The sequence below is a fragment of the Octopus bimaculoides genome, chromosome 19 (genome assembly GCF_046866305.1).
Source record: "Octopus bimaculoides isolate indiv1 chromosome 19, ASM4686630v1, whole genome shotgun sequence".
Lineage (NCBI taxonomy): Eukaryota > Metazoa > Mollusca > Cephalopoda > Octopoda > Octopodidae > Octopus > Octopus bimaculoides.
Window position 1 is genome coordinate 27,779,435 of NC_142946.1, and position 24,200 is coordinate 27,803,634.

Below are 24,200 nucleotides of genomic sequence, written 5' to 3' on the forward strand. Positions count from 1 at the left end.
CGCATGCGTCATACAGTCTGCCTTTTACTCTGAGTGAGAGTCCCTTTGTCGCCAGCAGGGGTAAGAGCTCTCTAAACTTTGCCCAGGCTATTCTTATTCTAGCAGCTACACTTTCAGCGCACCCACCCCCACTACTAACTTGGTCGCCCAGATAGCGGAAGCTATCGACTACCTCTAGTTTTTCACCCTGGAATGAGATAGAAGTTGTTTCCTGTTTGTTTACAGTCTTTATTGCACCTGAACATCTGCCACAAACAAAAACTAACTTGCTAGTTAACCTGCCTTTGATGTTGCTGCACCTCTTATGTGTCCATAGCTTGCACCGGGTACATCTTATAGAGTTACTACCTACTCCTTTTCTACATACTGAGCAGGGGCCATCTACCTGAAGGGGTTTGTGTTTTATCTACCTTCCTACTTATTAGGATTTTGGTTTTAGCTAGGTTGACTCTAAGGCCCTTCAATTCTAGACCTTGCTTCCACACCTGAAACTTCTCCTCTAGTTCTGATAGTGACTCCGCAATTAGGGCAAGGTCATCAGCATAGAGGAGCTCCCAGGGGCAACCTGTCTTGAACTCCTCTGTGATTGCCTGGAGGACTATGATAAATAAGAGGAGGCTGAGGACGGAACCTTGGTGGACCCCTACCTCTACCCGGAATTCATTGCTGTACTCATTTCCAACCCTCACCTTACTGGCAGCATCTCTGTACATGGCTCGCACAGCTCTCACTAACCATTCTTCTATCCCAAGTTTCCTCATTGACCACCAGATAAGGGATCGGGGGACCCTGTCAAAGGCTTTCTCCATGTCAACGAAAGCCAGGTACAGAGGTTTATCCTTAGCTAGGTATTTCTCCTGCAACTGTCTCACTAGAAATAAGGCATCAGTAGTGCTTTTACCTGGCACGAACCCAAACTGCATCTCATCTAAATTGATTCGCTCCCTAATTAGTTGGGCTATGACCCTCTCTGTAACTTTCATAACCTGATCTAACAGCTTGATGCCTCTGTAATTATTTGTATCTAAAGCGTCACCTTTACCTTTGTAGCAGTTGACTATGATGCTGCTACACCAGTCATTGGGTATGACTCCTTCGTGTATCACCTGGTTCGTAATACGGGTGACTAGGCTATAGCCAACACTGCCAGATATTTTGAGCATCTCTGCAGTGATTCCTGATAGGCCGGGGGCTTTCCCGGTCTTCATACTCTTAATTGCTTTATCTACCCTGGTACTATCAACTCGGATAGCTGGTCCCTCTATTGGGTCGACATACGGCAGGCTCTCTTTCTCCCATTCATTCTCTTTATGAAGCAATCTATCGTAGTGGCATCTCCAGACCTCTTTCTTTGCATCCTCATTTAATGCAAGCGTACCATCATCCATGCGAACACATTTCTCTCCTACAACATCACTATTCTCTCTCCTACACTGTCTTGCAACACGAAATACCTCGAGTCTTTGGTCCTCACGGCGCAGAACATTTGCAAATCTTTCCTTATCTGCTTCCCCTCTGGCTAAATAAACCTGTCGCCTAGCCTCCCTTCTGGCACATTGGTACAATTCCCTGCTACCACCGTTCTTCCAGTCCTTCCAAGCCTGTTTCTTTTGTCTAATAGCCCTGTCTACCTCCTTGTTCCACCACCACGTTACTCTGGGTTGGGAGGGGACCTTACACCACCCACAAATCTGGTCGGTGACTTTCAACAGGTTGTCCCGCAAAAATCTCCAATTGTCTTCCACGTTGTATGATGCTATATCCCCTTCTATTTCGTTAAATGCTTCAAGTAACTTGTCTCTAAGTCTCTGTCCGTTTGCAGGGTCTTTAAGCTTCCACACCCTTCTCCTCCAAGCCTGTCTAAATCTGGGCACCCATTTTGCCTTGATCCCAAAGTCGCTAACTACTAATCTATGTTGTGGGGTACATTCTTCGCCAGGGTAGGTTTTGGCATTTATAAGCCGCCCTCTTTCCCTATTTCTGGCGAGGATGTAGTCGATTTGACTAGAGTGTCTGCCGGAGCGGTAGGTGACTAGGTGACTGGCAGGTTTCCTGAAGTTGGTATTGCAGACCATAAGATCGGTTGCATCACAGAACTCCAGCAGTCTGGTTCCCTCCTCGTTGCGGGAACCGAAGCCATAGCCTCCATGTATGCCATGGAAGCCTCCAGCACGACGTCCGACATGACCGTTGAAGTTTCCAGCCACAAAGAGAAGGTCCCTGTCACTCGTCGACGAGGTAGTTTGCAAGAGGGTGTCATAGAATTGGTCTTTCAGACCATCTGGTAGCCCAGGTTGAGGTGCATAGGCTGAGATGACAGTAGCTAATCTATGATGAAGCACTAGTCTGATCTTAAGTACTCTGTCACTTACTCTAACGACCTCGATTACCTTATCCACCCATTTCTCCGCTAGAAGTATTCCTACGCCCCCGACCCCGTCAGTGTTCCCTGCCCAGAAAATCTTGTACCTGTGTTCTTTGCCTGTGAGGAACCTCGCAGAACCTCCTCTCCATCTTACTTCCTGGATGCAGCACATATCTACGCGTCTCCGTTCAAGCATCTCAACAATTTCACCAGATCTACCTTTCAGCGTGCCGACGTTGAGAGTGCCAATCCTAACAGTATGGGTGTTGGGGGTGTGGGCCTGTAGCCTGGGAAGGGGAAAAGCAGTGTCGTGTACCTGAAAAGAAAACTTGCAATTGGAAGAATTCATAAGCAAAACAGTACCTACAACCTGCAAACATTTCTCAAACTTAATGCGCTACCCAAAGGTAGGGGAGAGGATGGCCAAGGCCACTAGATGGGTTTCGGGAGACAGCCGAGGATGACAGCATGACAGAGGAATGCACTTCCGGTGGAGGGGGTGGGAGGGCAGGTTACCGTCAGCGAGTAGATAGGGCTCTTAATTGTAGATTTTAAATATTTGAGAGACAACAATGCATAAATCGTAATTTTTAAAAGAGCAATGAATTCTAGGTGAATAGAATATAACGTAGCATGAATTTAGGAAGCTTAGAAAATGAATATATATATATATATATATATATATATATATATATATATATATATATATATATATCTTTCTGTCTGTCTCTCTCTGTGTCTCTTCTGTTTCCCTTTCTCTCTCCCACTCTTCCTCTTTCTATGTTTGTTTACTCTCTTTTCAGCTTATTCTCCTTCTGTATCAATCCTCCTTCTACCTATGAGTCCTCTCCTCTCTCTATATCTATCTTTCTGTCTGTTTCTCTGTCTTTTTGTTTGCATTTCCCTCTTACACTCTTCCTCCTACTACAACTGTAACTTCCTCTCTTACACTTCTTCCTCTACATATAGAACATGCTTTACTATCCTTTCTTTCCTATCTACTCTGCCCATTCCTCTCTAGCTCCACGACACTAGAGAAGTTAAACTGTCCACTGGGTCATATCTTCTCTCTGGTTATGTCTTGTCTCTTCTTTCTGGTGATCATCGCCAGGACAAATTTAATTAAAACCATGTCTGAATTCTCATTAATTCATTAAATCAGTACTTTTCTTCCTTTTTCACTGGGCTCAAGGGTAACCTGAATAACATGAACAGAGGGAAATATGGGAGTTATTATGTGAGACAACCTATTTCTAACAATCAGAAATAGCAGCCAGATTGCCCTCAAATCACTTCCTACTGTCTCTTAGAAAAGATGCAATGATGTATTAGGTTGTCAATAAAGTTCTTGCGGAATTTTTAATCTTGGTTTTAAATGATGTATTTTCAAATTAATATTCGTTCAAATTACTTTGACTTTATATATCATTTTAAAGCCCGTTTTTCGCCCTATCTAATCATGTTACTCTTTCTCTTTTTGAATAATTAGGCCATTTTTTCAGGAACATTGAATACAACATGGACAAAAAGCGAATTCGTACAATTTTCTTATTCCAGTTCAAGCTAGGCCGAAAAGCTGCTGAAACAGCTCACGATATCAATGATGCATTTGGCCCAGGAACCACTAGAGAATGTACAGCACAATGGTGGTTCAAGAAATTTCGTAGTGGTGACGAGAGTCTTGAAGATGATAAGCATTGGTCAATAGAAAAGGACCAATTCTTCTCTACAACAATGCTTGGCCACACGTCGCACAACTGACCCTGCAGAAGTTGAACGAATTGGGCTATGAAACTCTGCCTCATCCGCCATACTCACCAGACCTCTCACCTACCGACTACCACTTTTTCAAGCATTTCGACAACTTACTGCATGATGAATGTTTCAAAAACCAAGACGATGCCAAACATACCTTCAATGACTTCATTGCCACCAGAACACATGATTTTTATGCTACTGGCATAAATAAACTTGTTTCGCGCTGGCAAAAGTGTGTTGATTCTGATGGTGTTTCTTTCGATTAATAAAGTTTTGTTTGAGCTGAGATATTTAAAGGTTAAAAACTGCAAGAACTTTCTTGACAACCTAATAGTTCTAGATGTACTGTATCAGAAATACAGAATGGCTGATCAAGAAACATCTTTGATCATAGGTCTGCTAGCTCAGGAATAGTCTGGGGCTAAATAATCAGATATGTTTTATGTACAAAGTATTTATGCAACACATGAATATCATACTCAAGTTAAACAAATGTGTCAAGCACGTTCAGTGCTTTTGGGGATTATGCTTGCATTGTAAAAAATAATGCTGACAAATGGAACAAATGCTGACAAATTAGTGATATTAAAATCACTTCTTTTAATGCCAATTTTCCTTCCAAGATGATAAATATTGTTGCTTTGTTTGTAGAAAAAATTTAATTGAAATGAAATAACAGGCCTAAATGATAATTATGAAATAAAAATTAAAAATCAGTGGTGACTTTTCTCCCATAAAAACCAACAATCACCTCAATGTGGTAGTGGGTAAACCAGAAATTGGACTAACGATGGCAATGGCACTTCATTGATAATCTAAATAATAAATGATATAATATAATTGTAAAAAACAAGAAACTTAAATGGAAAAGATTTCCTGTTTTACAGAAAAAGGGTTCAACAAATTGTTCATACTTCAAATTTTTCTTTAAAAAATGTTGTTTTACAGAAAAAAGGTTTAATAAAATGTTGAGCCTTCAAAAATTAAACTAGAATTGAAAAAATATAAAAAATTCAATTGGCATTATGTTGCACTTTTTGAAATGCTCATCTCATTAGCAAATAAATCTTATTTTTAAAGTGGGGGAGGGGAATACCACCACTTCAATCCCCTTTTGTTAACAAATGAAGATTAGCTATATCATATCTTTTAGAAGCACAAGTGGAAGCATTTAATGGGACTAAGAATGAAAGGAGAGTATAATGGAATGGAGAGTGAAGAGAAAAGTGAGTAGATACAATTCAGAGCTAGCAGTGCAAATCTGGTGTGAAAAACAAAGGTAGGTCCAGGAAGAAGGATAATGAGCTATTCAAAGAGGAAAGATGGAAGGAGGTGAATGATGGAATGAAGAAGAGAAAAGAAAAAGAAGGAGGAAGAAGAGAGAAGAAGCATGAAAGACAGATATGATGACTCAAATGAAGAGAAAGGATTGAAGACAGAATTGAGGAGACAAAAAGAAAAGAAAGAGGTGGAAGAGAAGAGCTTATTATTAGAACTATTAATTTTTTCAAAAAGTACAGCAAAATAACTTCCAGAAAAATGGATACTTTTTAACGAAATTTTCAACAAATATCGCTAAGATGCTGTGGATTCAGAGTATATAGGAATTTATGGGAAAGAATTTTTCCGAGGGGTGAAGAGAGGAGTTTTGGAAAATTCACATGATCTGATTTTTTTCCCTCATAACCTTCAGGAGAAAGGATATCTTTTAATGACATTTTATATGAATATCTTTCAAACAGCATAGATTATGATTATAAAGAAATTTTGGAGACAAATTTTTTCTGGAGGTGTGGGGAGAGGAGTTTTGGATCAGGAAGACCAAATAAGTTGGAACTACTCTGTTTCTACAGGGGTTTTCCACATTTTTTAAATTTTACCACAGCCTTCGAAATGTTGGGGGACATCTTTTTATGAAAAAATGTTATGAAAACTTTTTTGTACAACACTCCCACAAGATATTCATCTTCCTGAAAAATATGAAGGAAAAAAGTCGGTATCTGTAGTTACACCCAAATTATTTGCTATTTCTATATAAACACAACAGAAATATTATGTGGCTTGGCATAAAAAAAAACCTTCGGCAATCTTCATTTGCTGTGTGTATTTGCAAAATTACAACTCAACTCCAATTTCCAGAAATTGTACAAAATATATAAAACACATGAAACCATTGTTTTTTTTTTTGCAGGTGATTATGTTGTTTATCTTTAAAAAAGAAGAAAATAAAGGGTCATATAAAGTGAAGAAAATAAAGGTGACAGTTTGATATATTTTTGTCTGCTGTTTCAGGAGAGGAGTTTTTAGCATTTTGAAAACGGAGAGGTAAGGATATGGAAATAGGACATGTGATGTGAAGGAGGAAAAGACGGAAGCAAAGAGAGAATTGTGGTAATCTTACCTGTCAATCTGGTAGGATCGCTCACAACATCCATGTGTTCTGTCTGCCGCCATACCATCTAACACATCTACTCTCATACACTGTCCATCACCAACTCGCTGCTCATGCCTCACCAACCCCGCATGCCCACCATGGCACTTCAGGTGGGACCCACAGGCCCCACTTCCGACAGGACATGCATACTCTCTCACTTCTGGTCCTTCCCTACAACACAGCCTGGCTCATAACACCGCATGCCCCGCCTGATCTGAAGATCATTTAACCAACTTTCCCACACCCTCTCCTCAACCCTGACCACACACCTTAACTTGTCTTGTAATCAGTCAACCAGTGAGGCGGGCCCTGCTGTCTCTTCAACCACTGTGGGACTTCAGGACTGGCCTCAGTTCCTGGCATGTTGCTGCTGGCTTTGTCCTCTTGTCCATTACTGTTGGCTCCATCCTCTGTCACAGTGATGATCCTGCGCACATCCAAAAACATGACATGACATGCCATCTATAGACACATTGTTCCTTGAATTTACATTGGTTATTGTCTCCTTTCCCCACTGTGATGTGCATCATGCATTTGGATGTTTAACCCAGACATCTTCCCCAACCTGCACAAAGGCATGCTCTTTCTCTTCTGTGGGTTACAGTGATGTGGTACATGGATGTCTCCACTTGTACTTGAATATTGCCCTGTGTGACACTAACTCCTCAAACTGTCCCAACCTGGGCGACATATTATACCAAAAAATGGCCTCGACTGGTGAGATGTGGCCCCTCTCTGCTATGGTCTTGATGGTGCAATAATGCCTCTCCACAACTCCATTGCCACTTGGCCAGTATGTCGCCCTGAAGAAATGGCTAACATACCACTTGTCGAGTATTTTCCCCAGCACCTCTGAGCAAAATTCATCTCAGCCACGGGGCCTCATTCTAGGAATATCTCATTTAGTAGTCTTGTGATTTCCTTTGTGATGCCCGTCTTCATCTCCCTCCATATGGCCAACTGCTCCGGTCTGCAGTCAACCATCGAGAGGTATGTCCCCTGCCAGTAGTGCATCACGTCCACTGCCAGTCGTTTCCAGTTGTGTTCCACTGGAATGCTTCTTGTCTCATGCACACCCGGAACAGGGTCAATGGACTGGCACCTGTCACAGCTCCCAACTACTCTCTGCCTGGTCATGTCAGAGTCAACATTCCTGGCTAGGAACAGGGTCCTGTCCACCCCCATGTGATGCATGGTATGCAGTCTCCTCAGCTCTGAGTCACTCAGTCGACACACTGCAGCCACTCCTTGCTCCAGATCCTCCAGCACCTGCAACCAGGCATTTTTTACTCTGGTCAGGACGTCCGCTCTATTCCTTTCAGAGGGCACAAAAACCACACTCAGCCTCAGGTCAAACTCGGCAGTTAGCTCGCCCAGGATTCCCAAACAGCATCTTATCAGCATCTCTGCACCCTCCCCCTGGTTTGGACCCTCCGCTTGCCAGTGACCACTGATCCCACCCATTTAAGTACAGTGGCCGAATCGGTCTGGATCTCGATGGTACGCACCCCCCCACCTCAGGGCCAGGTTCAATCCCCTTCAACATGGCATCCAGCTCCGTCATGTTGATGTGGTTACAGTTGTCCTTCTCCTGGAGCCAGGCCGCATCCTCCACTACAACACTTCCAATTTCCAGGACAATTCCTGTTGCTATGTTGCTGGCATCACACCACACAATCACATTCTTCAATTTGGGCACATATCAGTTTCCTGTTACTGGGTCCTCTGCTGTCACTCTCCAAGACTTCTTGCATCATGGCAGTTATCTTCTCACCCATGTTGTCATTCCACCTTACTCCTTCAGCTCACCTCTTGATGAAGCTTCATGCCGTCCAGAGTGATCCTGCAATCAGGTAGTGTCCCAGCAGCTTCCCACACACAGAAAACAGTTCTCACCTACTTGTCTTGGAGTCCAGTTCTGGGATCTCATTCCCTCTCCGAAACACCAACACGCCGGCCTTGTCTCTCCGTAGCTTGAATCCCAGTTTAGCTCCTCCTTCCATCACCTCCAGCGGTTTGGCAGTTAGCCCCAAATTCTTCAGGTGGCTTATGACTTCCTTTGCTGACACTATGCTCTCCACTAGGGTGTCATCAATATAGGAATTGGTGGCTCTTTTCACTTTGTCCACCTTTCCCAGGATGGTTTTGAAAATCAATGCCATAATCTTCAGTGCTGAATTTAGCCCGAATCTCAACCTGGTCAGGCAGTATATCCGACCCTGGTACCTTACCAGCTGATATTTCCACAGTCTCTCAGCCACATGCAGCTGCAGGTATGCCGAGTGGATCTTTCTGATTTGGTGGACACCATTTTTTTTTCTAACGAAACACTTTCAAACTTGGGACACTGGTAGAACGTGTCATATAAAACATCTTTTACTCTTAGTGTTGTTGAGAAAAGTTTATATTTTTAAAGTCATTTCATGTTAAAATTGTATTTCGGTAATTTCAACCAATCACTGACGTCTATTGAGATGAAAACAATTACTGCTGTGGATTGTCAACAACATGTGGCGGTGTAATGGGATCTTTTCCCTTGAATAAAATTAGTGCCGTTGTTTGTCAACAACAACTATCAGTGGTACTGTTATTTATGACATCGTTCGTGCGTTTGTACTGGTTTTAGTTTTAGGGTTAGAGTTCGAGTTTTAGAGTTAGGGTATGAGTATTTTTGCCAAATTTTGGGAAAATCTGTTCAATACACCGCCACAAATTTTTCACCAAATTTGGCAAAAATACTCATAACCCTAACCCTAACTCTAAAACCCGGACCCTAACCCTAAAACCCTAAAGCTAAAACCAGTATAAACGCACGAACGATGTCATAAATAACAGTACAGCTGATAGTTGTTGTTGACAAATAACGACACTAATTTCATTCAAGGGAAAAGATCCCATTATTCCGCCACAACATGTTGTTGACAATCCACAGCAGTAATTGTTTACACCTCAATAGACGTCAGTGATTGGTTGAAATTACCGAAATACGACAACGTTTAACATGAAATAACTTCGAATATAAAAATTTTTCTCTGTTCTGTAAGACAAAATATACAAGTATATGAAGTTTTAAAGTGTTTCGGTAGAAAACACACTAAATAAAAAATGGTGTCTGGCAAATCAGAAAGATCCCCGACTTCAAACTGATGATTGTGGAGGCCCCCGTCATCTGCCTTCACTCTCTCAAGGTTTTGCTGCAAATCTCCATGGCTTCGCCACCTGTATCGCACAATACATGGTTATTCAGCTCTTGGAAATCTAAGACTAACCTGACTTTATGCTTTGTCGGCTGCACCACTGCCATCAGTGGTAGCACTCCACTTCCTCCTTCCAAGGGATCAGAATGCTTTCCTTGATCCACCACTCCCTTGAACTCGCTTCTGGCATCCCCTTTCAGAGTATGCTGATAGCAGCCTACCGAAAATCCTTGTGTGTGCAGCATATTTTTCTTCGCAGCTCTCACCACTCTCCTGTCGTGGACTCACAGCGCATAGCGCCCCCACATCACTGAACGTTACACTGGCTTCATTGACCGTGATACCTCCCAAATAGACAATGGCATCCATTCCTATCGCCACATCGACTCCATCCACCACGCGGTCGATCACGATCGCAAGCAACCTCAATCTCGTTCCTCGTACGACCATCTCCACATCGCTACTTCCTCTACATTCAACTTCCGTACTGTCAACAGCCCTTACACTACTCACTCCACACCAGTCTTCTACCATCTCCAGAGTCATTAGGCTCGTGACACCTTTCTGTTCATCACGACATCTATTACTGGCAATGACTGTATACGTGCCTCTATTCTTACGTCAGGATAACTACCGGCACAGTAGTCTCCCTTAGACCATTTCCCCGAACACATTCACTAGCGATGTGGCCTGTTTGTTTGCATCGATAGCAAATTACTCCAGGCCTGGGTTCCTTGCAATTTCTCACCATGTGCGAACCCTGACACTGAAAACATTGCCCTTTAAAGGGTCGCTCATGTTCCTTGTTCAACCCGTCTCCGCCGCTCTTTGTTTGACCCCTTCTCATTGTTGCAGTCACTGCTAAAGATGTTATCCTGCAGCATGGGACGATGACTCTGGCCCGAGATATTACCTCTCCCATCACCATGGAATGAACATTCAGCAGCTTTTGCAGTTCGATCGATATGTGGTCAAGAAATCCTGTCACAAATGCTAATTTAACTGTTTGTTCTAACGCGTCATCCCTGTATCCTGCAAGTCTCCTGATTTCGTTGGCAAACACATCGACCTGTTCGCCCATCCACTTCGCTTTCCCCAGTCGACCATATGCCATAAGTGGTCCTTCTGTAAAAGCCTCCATCAGCTGGACTTCTATTGTTTGTGGGCTTAACTGGTCCTTCTCCTCCATTTCCAGGTATAGTGCCAATGCCGATCCATCAAGGTACAACAGTATGAAACTTGCTAGGTCATCTATACTGTGGAGTCTTGCCATTGGCTTAATTTTTTGCAACCAAGTGGCGACATCTCCCTCACTACAAAATGGCCTAACCGTCTCGTTCAAAACACAGACCATACCCATCATTTTTTTTGTTTTGAGTCGAAATAGCTGGTAATGTGAAAGAAGACGGAAGCAAAGAGAGAATTGCCGTAGTATTACCTGCCGATCTGATAAGGTTGCTCACAACCCGCACGTGCTGTCTCGATCTGGAAGGTTCGGTGACAATGTCCACATGCTCTGTCTTTCTTCCCCCGTACTCTCTAACATGTCTACTCTCATATGCTGTCCATCGCCGACCCCGCATGCCCACCATGACCCTTTCGGTGGGACCCACAGGCCCCACTTCCGACAGGACAAGCGTACTCCCTCACTTCCGGTCATTCCCTACAACACAGTCTATCTCATAACACCACAGGATGTTTTTTAGGAAACGTTAAAAAAAATTTTTTTCCAGGTTCGTATTCTCCGTATTTTTCTACGTGAATTAAGAAAAATGTCTAAAATTGGAAAATTCAAGGGAAGCAACTCTATGAATTAAAATACGAAAATAACACTTAAATTAATTATCTATCTTTACCTATTGAATTGTAGTTTACTCACGAATGTTTGTTTTTGTCTTGATCGCTTTAAAGCATTGTTTTTCTATGCTGTAAATCAGAGGCGTGTTTATTTCAAGTTGAAAACTATTTCATACATCTCAAGCGAACACTTCAAAGCAGCTACATTGATGGACTCTTTTGTTGAAAGAAATGTTGTCGAAGGGGAAGGATCAGAATCATCAGATGAGAGTTATTTTCAAGTAAAACCGCCAACATCTGATCCTCTGAATCTTCCGTATCCAAGTTATATGGTAAGTAGCCTTATCTTGAATAAAAATTTAGAACGTTTCGTAAATATTTCAAACGTCTATCATGCGAACTTTAACTTCAAAAGATAATGATAAACATGTAGATCTTTCGTTGCTTACTATATTTTAATTCTTATACTAGTTAACACAAACGTACTCTTGTATCATTTTTAAATATCAAAGATTCGTTCATGTATTTCACCTTCTGTTGTTTTCAAAAGTACTGAAGTTCAAAACAAACTCGTAGCATGAATGGCAAAAATAAAGTTTTAACAAGTTTCAATTTGTACAGCGACCGTGAGATTTGGGTTTAGTTTTATTATAGATAAAGTGAGTCAGTTCAGGTTGACTACTTTCGTGAACTTTTGTAAGCATATTTCAAATTCTGGTGTGTTTGTTTATCTTGTGCTTAAGAAGATTTACAAAGGATTACACTTATTGACGGCTACTTCTAACGAATAAACTTGATGCTGGTTGTCATAAAGTATGCACTTTCCTCACTTATGGGTCTCATGCCAGCTGCTTTATAGCAGTTATTTTCTACCACTGGCGAACTTTTATCCCCAATGATAAAAAAAGTCAATTTGGTTAATGTTTACATCTTGACCCGGAAATGAAAATCCCCACAAAAATACTGGAATGGGTGTAAAACAATGTGTAGGAAACGAATATGGAAAAAAAAAAAAATGCGCGCAAGCAACGGGAGGGTGGGAGAGGACTTCGGAAAATTCACAAGATTCAAGTTTTTCCCTCATAACTTTTAGGAAAAGAGGGATTTTTCAATGAAATTTTATAGAAATACCTTTCAAACGGCATACATTACGATTATAAAGTAATTTATGGGGAAAATCTTTTCCAAAGGAGAGGACTTCGGAAAATTCACAAGGTCCAAGTTTTTCCCTCATAACTATATATATATAAATTTAAGGAATGGAGGAAACGCATGTTATAATTGCATACTTTATTCCTACATATGTTTCAAAGGATTACAACCTATGTGATCCATAGGGATCTGTGATGTTAAAATTGTAACCTTCTCTTCAGGGAATGCATGGGAATCATCTTAAACGTAAGACATTATGACCGAGTATATATATATATGTGTGTGTGTGTATGTATATATATGTGTGTGTGTATGTATATATATATATATATATATATATATATATATATATATATATATACTTTATTTAAAAGCAGCAGAAATATAACAAAAAAACCGTTACTCTGAGTTTCACGTTCCCGTTCATCGGACAGATGAACGGGAACTGTCCGATGAACGGGAACGTGAAACTCAGAGTAACGGTTTTTTTGTTATATTTCTGCTGCTTTTAAATAAAGCATATTACTCTACCTCTGGTATTTGAGTACTCTTTTTTCCACCTTGTTGCACATTGCATGTGCTTACTCCGGTATATATATATATATATGCGTATATATGTGTGTATATATACATATATGTATATATAATCTCTCTCTATATATATATATATCTATATATATATACATACATATATATATATATATATATATATATATATATATATATATATATATATATATATATATATATATATAGAGAGAGAGAGAGAGAGAGAGAGAGAGAGAGAGAGACTGAGAGAGATAGAAAGTAATAACGAGTGAATGAAAATAACGACGAAGATTTTTAAAAGCGCAAAAATAATTGAAAATGAAACAAAATTGAAGCCAAAACACTAAAAATTATTGAAAGTGGGTAGAAAGAAACACTACGTAGTGTGGTAGTACTACGCTAGGGGGCGATCTTACGGTACGAGTCCTAAATATCGGTCTTTTCCGTAAAAAGTGTCTTCTGCGATCTTTACCTAAGACCGGCCTTTTCCGTAAAAAGTGTTGGAGAGAAACAGGAAAACGACGTCATAAAAGCGAAAGACATACAGAGAGCGCGATTTGTTTTAAAGGGTTTAGAGTTAGGCTTAGGCTGAGGGAATTCCGTCCCTAACCATAACCCTAAAACCCTAACACCTTAGTGAAGATCGTGCCGGTGTTACGGAAAAGGCCGATCTTTGGTAAAGATCGCCGAAGACACTTTTTACGGAAAAGGCCGATATTTAGGACTCGTACCGTAAGATCGCCCGCTAGGGTATCTGTAGAAAGTTCAATGTGATTTCGGAATATAACGAAGAAAAATTCAGATCTTGGGAATTTTCCGAAAGTCCGCTCCCCAACTCAAGATTTTCCCCACAAATTACTTTATAGTCATAATGTATGCCGTTTCGAAAGTATTTATATAAAATTTCATTGAAAAAAAAAAACCATTTTCCTAAAAGTTATGAGGGAAAAGCTCGGATTTTGTGAATTTTCCGAAGTCCACTTCCCACCCTCCCATTGCTTTGCGCGCATTTTTTTTTTTCATATTCGTTTCCAACATAAATGTAAACATTAACCAAATTATGGCAGACCTGAACAGATCCAGCTACAGTACATTCATCCTTTGTTGTACTGGGAGGATAAATTATTTTCCATATCTCCTTTTAAAATTCCTTTCTTTTTGATAATAGAATCATAAATTATTCAAAGTGTGTGTGTGTGTGTGTGTGTGTATATATATATATATATATATATGGGAGAATATACAAAAAATAACAACAGACGAGGACAGGTGGTGTAAATAACAAAAGTATATATTAGTATGACGCTCGGGAATACGGAAAGTCTTTGACGTTTCGAGCTACGCTCTTCAACAGAAAGAATACGGAGACAAGGAGAAAAACACGGAGAAAAAAAAATTGAATAGTGTTCAGTCAACGGTAGGTGGAAATAGCACGGAAGTAAATCTCAGACATTTCAATTTAAGAACGAATTTAATAAAAATGATTTAAAAAATTATCCAAAGAAAATATTACCGATTTCGGTGATGAATCTCACGTTATTTAAAAAATTTATAAAAATTTGATGGCATGACTACAGATTTCTGCCTACCTCCCACGAATATGTGTTATACTATGTAGATTTCGAATATACAAAACTTGTGAGGGAAGTGTTTTAAGTGGGGAATTTCGGAAAATTCACCGGCGTCCACTTCAATTCGTCTTAACTTTCAAGAAAATGGATATTTTTTAACGAAATTCTCTACAAATATACCTCGGTCTATGTAGATTCTGAGAACATAGGAATTTTGGGGGAAAACAACTGGGAGTTATTTTTGAGGACAGTTCCCCACTCGACGGTATTTCGGAACAAGTCGTCTATATTTGTTTCATTTTCTCCGTTTGTGTGTTTGTGCATCCGTAGATTTCTACCATCACCACTCCACACGCACATATATATGTAATTAAAAAAGTTCAAACGGGTAATTATTCCATTCAGTATCATGTTTACTATAGAGATTATGTAACAAATTATACTTTACACTTCTATATTTAACTGTGCGTGTATATTATTTATTTTAGATCTTTACCCTTTGAACGGCAAGATCCGTACCAGACCTGTAACTATTATTTTTAGCATAAAGAGTTTTCTGGTGATGGTTTCATTTGCTTTCACTGTCCGTTTGTTGCGTCAGTAGAAATCTACGGATGCACGAACGCACAAAACAGAAAATGAAACAAATATGGACGACTTGTTCCGAAACACCCCCAATTGTTTCCCCCCAAAATTCCTGTTCACGTAATCTACATAGTCCGAGGTATATTTGTAGAGAATTTCATTAAAAAATATCCATAATTTTCCGAAATTCCCCGCCCCACCCCCTCCTAAAACACTCCCCACCAAAGTTTTGTATATTCTGAATCTACATGATATAACACATATTCGTAGCAAATTTCATTAAAAATATCCATTTTTCTGAAAGTTATGATCATCCAAAGTCGGGGCGGGGGTCAGAAATCTGGGTCAATATAAAGATCTTCACTCGGGAACAAAAAAAAATAATAAGCCAGCCTGGTGGGTGTTAACAAGTAGGTAGAAAACGAATATGAAGAAGCAAATGCGCGCTGACGACCCTGGAGGGTGCAGAGGGGACTTTCGGAAAAATCACAAGATCCGATTTTTCCGTCATAACTTTCGGTAAAATGGATATATATTGATTTTTTTTTTTTTTACGGAATCCCACGTTTTTGGTTATGGAGGATCCGATTTCGAAAAAAAAAAAAGATTTCAAAAATCGCATTTCCAAAATTTCAATCCCCACCCCTTTCATTTTTCACTTTTTCCTGAAATTTCTTTTGCAAAATACATACGAAAATACGAAGATTACGATTCTGAAAAAAAATTGTTTGTAAAATTTCAATTTTTTAACAAAAAAAAAAAAAGAATATATATACTCAGGCCTTCAAGCAGGCTATCCACATGCAAGAAATAACAGTTAAATCTCACAAAACTGCGATAACATAATGAAAGAAATATGTAATCAATCTACTCACCTTTCTACAAAGATTTCTTTCAGAGTAATTTCCTGCAGTAATATGACTAAGTAATTCATGTGAAATTAAAGTAGGGTTTTTTTTTAACATTTTTCGAACTTTTTTTTTCAATCAATCTATGTGGAAAAATATGGAGATTAAGAATATGGAAAAAATAAACACAAATTTTAATTTCAAATTTTTTACGAAAAACTCTGACCCCCAAATCCCCCCCTGCCTTCCCACTGTATAAGAGTGAAAATGAATGGTTGTTTTGTCTATTTCAAATGAATTACTTTGTCATATTACTGCGGGAAATTACTCTAAAAGAAATCTTTGCAGAAAGGTGAGTAGATTGATTACATTATGTTATCGCAGTTTTGTGATATTTGGCTGTTATTTCTAGCATGTGGCTAGCCTGCTTGAAGGCCTGAGGTGTACATATATATATATATATATTTTTTTTTTTTTTGTTGAAAAATTAAAATTTTACAAACACATTTTTTTCAGAATCGTAATCTTCATATTTTTCTATGTATTTCGCAAAAAGAAAATTTCCAGAAAAAGTGAAAATTGAAGAGTGGTGGCGATTGAAATTTTGAAAATGCGATTTTTTTTTCAGAATCGGATATCCATAACCAAAAACGTGGGATTCCATAACAAAAATCAATATATAGGCGTAGGAGAGGCTGTGTGGTAAGTAGCTTGCTTACGAACCACATGGTTCCGAGTTCAGTCCCACTGCGTGGCACCTTGGGCAAGTGTCTTCTACTATAGCCTCGGGACGACCAAAGACTTGTGAGTGGATTTGGTAGACGGAAACTGAAAGAAGCCTGTCGTATATATGTATATATATATATATGTATGTATGTGTGTGTGTATATGTCTGTGTTTGTCCCCCCCAACATCGCTTGACAACCGATGCTGGTGTGTTTACGTCCCCGTAGCTTAGTGGTTCGGCAAAAGTACTAGGCTTACAAAGGGAAGTGCGGTGGGGGACAGGACAGGTGTCGTCCTCTTTTGGCCGGCTGAGGCATTGAGAATGGACGTCACGGAAATTCACTCTCGGGTTGGTGAGATAGCAGCTGCTTAGGTGATGGGGTAGTAAAGGATCGCCAAAGTGACTACTACTAGATGGCTGCAGACAAGAGAGGAAGATAGGTGAACCTCTTTTCATTTCCCATGCACAACAGATATGTCTCTTTTCCTACTTGTTAAATTAACTCTAAGGCACTTTGATTTTAGACCTTGCTTCCACACCTGAAATTTCTTCTAGTTCTGGTAGTGATTCAGCTATAAGAACTAGGTTATCGGCATAGAGGAGCTTTCAAGGGCAGCCCATCTTTCCTCTGTTATGGTCTGGAGGACTATGATGAACAAGAGGGGGCTAAGAACCAATCCCTGGTGAATCCCTACATGTATGCTGAATTCATTGCTATACTTTATGCCAACCTTTACCTTACTAACAGCATTACTGTACATAGCTTATACAGCTCTTACCAACCACTCAGCTATCCCTAGCTTCCATATTGATCAGCAGATAAGGGAGCAGGGGACCCTGTCAAAAGCTTTCTCCATGTCAACAAAAGCCAAGTACAGAGGTTTATTTTTGCCTAATTACTTCTCCTGCAGCTGCCTTACCAGGAATATAGCACCAGCAGTGCTTCTCCCTGGTACAAAACCAAACTGCATCTCATCTAGAATAACTCTCTTCCTAATTAATTGAGCTATGACCCTCTCTAACTTTCATCATCTGGTCCAGCAATTTGATATCTGAGTAAGTATTCCTTTGTAGCAGTTGACTATACTGCTGCTACACCAGTCATTGGGTATGACTGCCTCATGGACAACCTGATTAATTATATGGGTAACTAGACCATATCCCACTCTGTCAGATGTTTTATACATCTCAGCCGTGATTCTTGATGGGTTGGGTGGCTTTCCCTGTCTTCATATCCTCAATCGCTTTATCTTTGAAGCTACTGTTGATAGCTGGTGTCTTAGTTGGGTCTACATTAGGCTGACTCTCCTTCTCCCATGCATTCTCTACATTCAGCAGCCTTTCATAATGGCATTTTCAAGCCTTTTCTTTGCAGAATAACTAACTGCAAGTGAACCACCTTCCATGCGAACACATTTCTCTCCTATAGCATCATTATTTTCTCTCACACAGTCTTGCAATCCGAAACATGCTGCAAAACATTGGCAAATTTCTTGCTTTCTGCTTCTCTTCTGGCTAAGTATACCTGTCCCCTAGCTTCTCATCTAGCTACCTGATATTTTTCTTTGCTACCACCACCCTTCCAGTTCTGTTTCTTTGCTCTTAATGGCCCTGTCAACTACATTGTTCCACCACGGTGTCACCCTGGGGCTGGTTGGGACTTAGCACTGGCCACAGATTTGTCCCATAGAAACTCTTAGTTGTTCTCTGTGTTACATGTCTGTAATTCCTCCTTCAGTTAGGATGTCTCTAAATGTCTGACTATTCAAAGGATCCTTCTTTTCCAGACTGGTCTTGAAGAATAGATTATTTCTTTTATCTCTTTTACTTGTTTTAGTTATTTGACTGTGGCCATGTAAGGTTTTTAATTGAACAAATTCACCCCAGGACATATATTTTTTAAGTTTAGTACTTATTTCATCAGTCTCTTAGGCCAAAATGCTAAGTTACAGGAATGTAAACATGCCAACACCTGTTGTTAAGCAGTTTTGGATGACAAAGAAAGACACATACACACGCACAGAGTTATATACATACATGCGCATATATATATATATATATATATATATATATATATATATATATATATATATATATATAAGGGTTATGACTTTTTCACCACCTAATAACCCTATACTGTAATTTGATGGATAATTTCATAAAAGTCAGGAAACTAACATTTATTTTGCTTTAATTGAAAAAAAACATCTCTCCCAACTTAAGAAATCAATCACCACTTTTGACCCAAATTACGCAAAATTCTAGTGGGGTTCATAACACCTGCTCAAGTTTTTACCAAACTTGGTGTGCTGGCTCAATGCAATGCGGAACTAGTATATCTGAAATTTCAGCTTTCTATAAATAGTATCCGAAATAGTTTCAGAGTTATGGGCTTTTAAAACTATAACCACTAGGTGGCACTAGATTCACACTTCCGTATTTCTGCTGCCTAAATCCTTGTAAACGCAAGAGAGATGTAGAATAAAAATGTATTTATACATTTTTAAGATTACTGAATTGAAATTGCTCTATGCACACGTTCAAAACTAGGCTATATAAGACAGAGGCCACTACAAGCATTTGAGCATCATCATCATCATCGTTTAACGTCCACTTTCCATGCTGGCATGGGTTGGACAGTTTGACTGAGGGCTGGCAAGCCAGAAGGCTGCACCAGGCTCCAATCCGATCTGGCAAAGTTTCTACAGCTGGATCCCCTTCCTAATGCCAACCACTCCGAGAGTGTAGTGGGTGCTTTTTACGTGCCACCAGTACAAGGGCCAGTCAGGTGGTACTGGCATTGACCACACTTGAATTTTACATGCCACCGTCATGGGAGCCAGTCAGGCAGCACTGGCAACGACCACGCTCAAATGGTGCTCTTTACATGCCACCAACACAGGACCAGTCAGCCGGCACTAGCATCCATCACACTTGAATGTTACTTTTTACGTGCCACCAGCATGGGAGCCAGTCAGCTGGCACTGGTATCGACCACGCTCGAATGGTGTTTCTTACGTGTCACAGGCAAGGGTGCCAATTAGGCGGTACTGTCTTCAGCCACGACAACGACTTCACTTGCCTCAACAGGCCTTCCCAAGCATAGTTTATTGCCCAATGATTGAAGGGTACTTAAAAACAATACATTTTTTAACTTTATAGGTTTAATTCCCATTTTAAATAACTGTATAAGAAAAAGGGAGCTGAATGTTAGCAAATGTTTAAACATAACAAAGAATTAATATATTTTGTTAGATAAAATAAATCGAAGCTGAAGTTTCTCTTCCTTTTTACAAACACCATAAAGATCTTGAAGGCACTTGATTGCCTGTTCTGCACTCTGATTTGTTCTGGGAATTTCGAGTTTTGATGGTTCTTGACTCCAAAAGTTTTTTTACAGAGTTCAATGCTTTTAATAAACTTGCAGATTACTACATAACTTCTGATAATCATGTACATTGAACATTTGGTCAGTAAACCAAAAATCTGCCCAGCTGTAAGAGATGAATCGACAAACATTGAGAAAGAAAACCCTTTTCTCTGGTAGAAGAATAAATGCCAAAAGAGCTAGTATTGCTCGAGAATTCCATCTTGCATTACTTAAGTTGGGTGTTTTTTGAAACTTTACAGTAGGAAATTTTCCAGTTTCTTCAAAGAAACAAAAATCTCTGGTCAAACGAAATAGAAATTTCATGTCATCTTCTCATCCTGTTGATTCAGTAATCTTTTCTTCATCATTGTTGAAATTAGCTTGGAGTTTCTTGTAATTACTTAGAAGCTCTGAAATGAATGTATATTCAATATTGGGAGATGACTTTTTTTCTCCAAGTTCGTTATCCATAACAACACGAAGAACTCTATCAAGGATATGATGCTGACAACCAATAAATTGTGGTTCTTTCAAACCCTTTTGAGCAAACAGTCTTTGCAACTCAATGACAATGCCATTTCTTTTCCCAGTGTTCACACTCGTTGTATCAGTGGCAATCATCTTTACACAGTTCCGTAAATTATATTCATCTAAAACAGCTCTTATTCCTTTCACAACAGTACCAGATTTTCCCTTTGGTAATTGGAGTGCTTCTGACGTAACTTCTCTCTGTTCATTCTTTAAAACTAGCACTTGGTATACTTGGCCATCAATATGTTTACCATCAAAATGCAATGACCAGTTTTCTAAATGAAGTATTTTCTTCTTTAGTTTAACAGCTTCGTTGATAGTTGATCTGTAAATACCAGATTGGGAAGGAGTCTTGACATTGATTCCATCTTGAGATAATTGTCAATAAATTGTTGCTACTTTTTGGTTTGGTAGCTTGGAAAATATTACTAACTTGATTGCAGTTCCAGTTTTGCTATACTTCCTCCTTGTTTGTGTGGATTCTTCATCTGATTTTTCGGACACTTGGTATTCATTTTCAGTCTCTGCTTCAGATGTTGACAATGACACTGGAGTTGCTCTGGTTGGAGTTGGCATTAAGGACACTTTTCTTCTTTTGGATGGCCTTCGTACCGGTGGCACGTAAAAGCACCCACTACACTCTCGGAGTAGTTGGCATTAGGAAGGGTATCCAGCTGTAGAAACTCTGCCAAATCAGATTGGAGCCTGGTGTAGCCATCTGGTTTCACCAGTCCACAGTCAAATTGTCCAACCCACGCTAGCATGGAAAGTGGACGTTAAATGACGATGATGATGATGATGATGGATGTATAGTTTTGGAACTGGCTACCTTTCCAGTTGCATACCCAACCTGTCCTTTGCTTTCAATTTGAAGATAATATATCCTCACTGCACAGCATTCGTGATGTCAAAAATTCCTTTCGATTTATAGTATTTTCGTTTTACACATTTATTGTAGGTATTCAGCACTTTTTCTACTTTTGCTTGTACATTTTGAATTGATAAATATGAGAAATTTAATTTCTTTTGCCATAAAAAAGTAACTTCTTTCAAAATTTCCTTCGTTCTTTTTTTCCTTCCTTGGATGGTACCTCCAAGGAACAGGTAGCAACCGACAATTTGAAGTTTCATTAGTATCCTCCAGTTGTTTTCCAAAGAGTGCTCTTCTAGAGGAACAAGTCTTCTTTTTGAGTCTTGAAATTGCACGAGCTTCTTTGACTAGATTTTTTTGTTTCTTTGAGTGACACAAGCACTTCTCTTATGGAACATTTTTTTTAGATACTCTAGTTCAGGGGTGGGGAAACTTTTTAGTACGGCAAGCAAAAGTTTACAAAAGAATAAGGTCCACGGGCGGATCACAAGTTCTAACTCTTATATCTGTGTAGATCTTGTATATATTTATGTATAATTCAATATACATTAATAAAGATAAGTTTAATACATTAAATTAATGTGTAACATATTCATTAATGCTGCCTCTGAATTTATGACGTTTATATTACTTATGAGATTTCTATATTTTTTAGGTAGAGTGTAGTTGGGTCTCAAGGGTGTGGTACAAACCTAGCAATGTGTGTTTTATAGTGAAAACAAAATTTCCACTCAAATGGCAATTACCGGACGAGTTTCTGTTCGAGTGTAACCGTTTTAAGTCGTGGTGGAAATGCAACATCATCATCATTATCATCATTGTTTAATGTCTGCTTTCCATGCTGACATGGGTTGGACAGTTTGACTGAGGACTGGTGAGCCAGAGGATGCACCAGGCTCAATCTGGTCTGGTAAAGTTTCTACAGCTGGATGCCCTTCCTAACACCAACTACTCCGAGAGTGTAGTGGGTGCTTTTTACGTGCCACCAGTATGAGGGCCAGTCAGGCGATTCTGGCAATGACCACACTCAAATGTTGTTTTTCATGTGCCATTAAAGTGATGCTGGCAGCGATCATGCTCGAATGGTGCTTTTCACATGTCACCGACACAGGAGCCAATCTGTGGCCCTGGCAACGATCACGCTTGGATGTGCTGTTAACATTCCACTGGCATGAGTGCCAATCAGGTGGTACTGTCATCGGCCATGCCATCGATTTTGGTTTGTTTACACTTGCCTCAATAGGTCTTTGCAAGAAAAGTTCATTGTCCAATGAATGAGGGGTACTCATAAGTGGGCTGGTTACACCCCATGTTTGGATGTACTTTTAATGTTCCACTGGCACGAATGCTAACCAGGTGATACTGTCGTTGGCCACGTCAGTAATTTTGATTTCACTTGCCTCAATAGGTCTTCACAAGCAAGGTTTATTGTCCAACAAATGAGGGGTATTCATAAATGGGCTGGTTACACCCACTGGCATAGGCCATGGGCTATGATCTCACTTGGCTTGTTGGGTCTTTCCAAGCACAGCATATCTCCAAAGATCCCAGTCACTAGTCATTGCCTTGGAAAGGCCCAATGTTCGAAGGTCATACTTCACCAACTCATCCCAGGTTTTCCTGGGTCTACCTCTTCCACAGGTTCCCTCAACTGCTAGGGTGTGACACTTTTTCACACAGCTGTCCTCATTCATTTGCAACACATGACCATACCAGTGCAGTCGTCTCTCTTGCACACCACATCTGATGCTTCTTAAATCCAACTTTTCTCTCAGGACTCATACACTCTATCGTGTATGCACACTGACATTACACATCCAGCAGAGCATCAGCAGGGCCATCTACCTGGAGGGATTCATGATTTACCTGCCTTCCTACTTACTCAGTTTGGTTGTTACTAGATTTATTCTATGACACTTTGATTCTAAACCTTGCTTCTATACCTGGAATTTCTTCTCTAGTTCAGGTAGTGATTCAGCTATAAGAGCAACTTCATCAGCATAGAGGAGCTCCCAGGGATAGCCTGTTTTGAATTCCTCTGTTATTGCCTGGAGGCCTATGATGAATAAGAGGGGGCTGAGCACTGATCCTTGGTGAACCCCTACTTGTACCCTGAATTCTTCACTATACTCATTGCCAATCCTCACCTTACTGGTAGCATCCCTGTACATAGCTTGTACAGCTCTCACCAACCACTTGTATTTCTCTAGTTTCTGCATTGACCACCAGATAAGGGATGGGAGGACCTTGTCAAAGCCTTTCTCCAAGTCAACAATGGCTAAGTACAGAGGTTTATCTTTGGCTAGAAATATAGCATCAGTGGTGCTTCTCCCTGGCACAAAATCAAACTGCATCACATCTAAGCTAACTCTCTCCCTAATTAGTTGGGCTATGACTCTCTCCATAACTTTCATCATCTGATCCAACAATTTGATACCTCTGTAA

At 40.0% G+C, this 24,200-nt stretch overlaps 1 protein-coding gene across 2 annotated transcripts in view; it reads left to right on the forward strand.

Annotated features, from left to right (window-relative positions):
• The first annotated feature begins 10,424 nt into the window (after window positions 1-10,424).
• Window positions 10,425-24,200, forward strand: part of LOC106870362 (uncharacterized) — a 68,671-nt gene continuing 54,895 nt past the window's right edge. Inside the window, exon 1 of one of the 2 annotated variants that reach the window (XM_014916398.3) lies at window positions 10,425-11,883. In XM_014916398.3, coding sequence (XP_014771884.1) covers window positions 11,761-11,883 — 123 coding nt within the window. In that variant the 5' untranslated portion in view covers window positions 10,425-11,760. The remainder of the gene's footprint in view (window positions 11,884-24,200) is intronic. The other variant, XM_052974763.2, reaches the window with a different exon arrangement.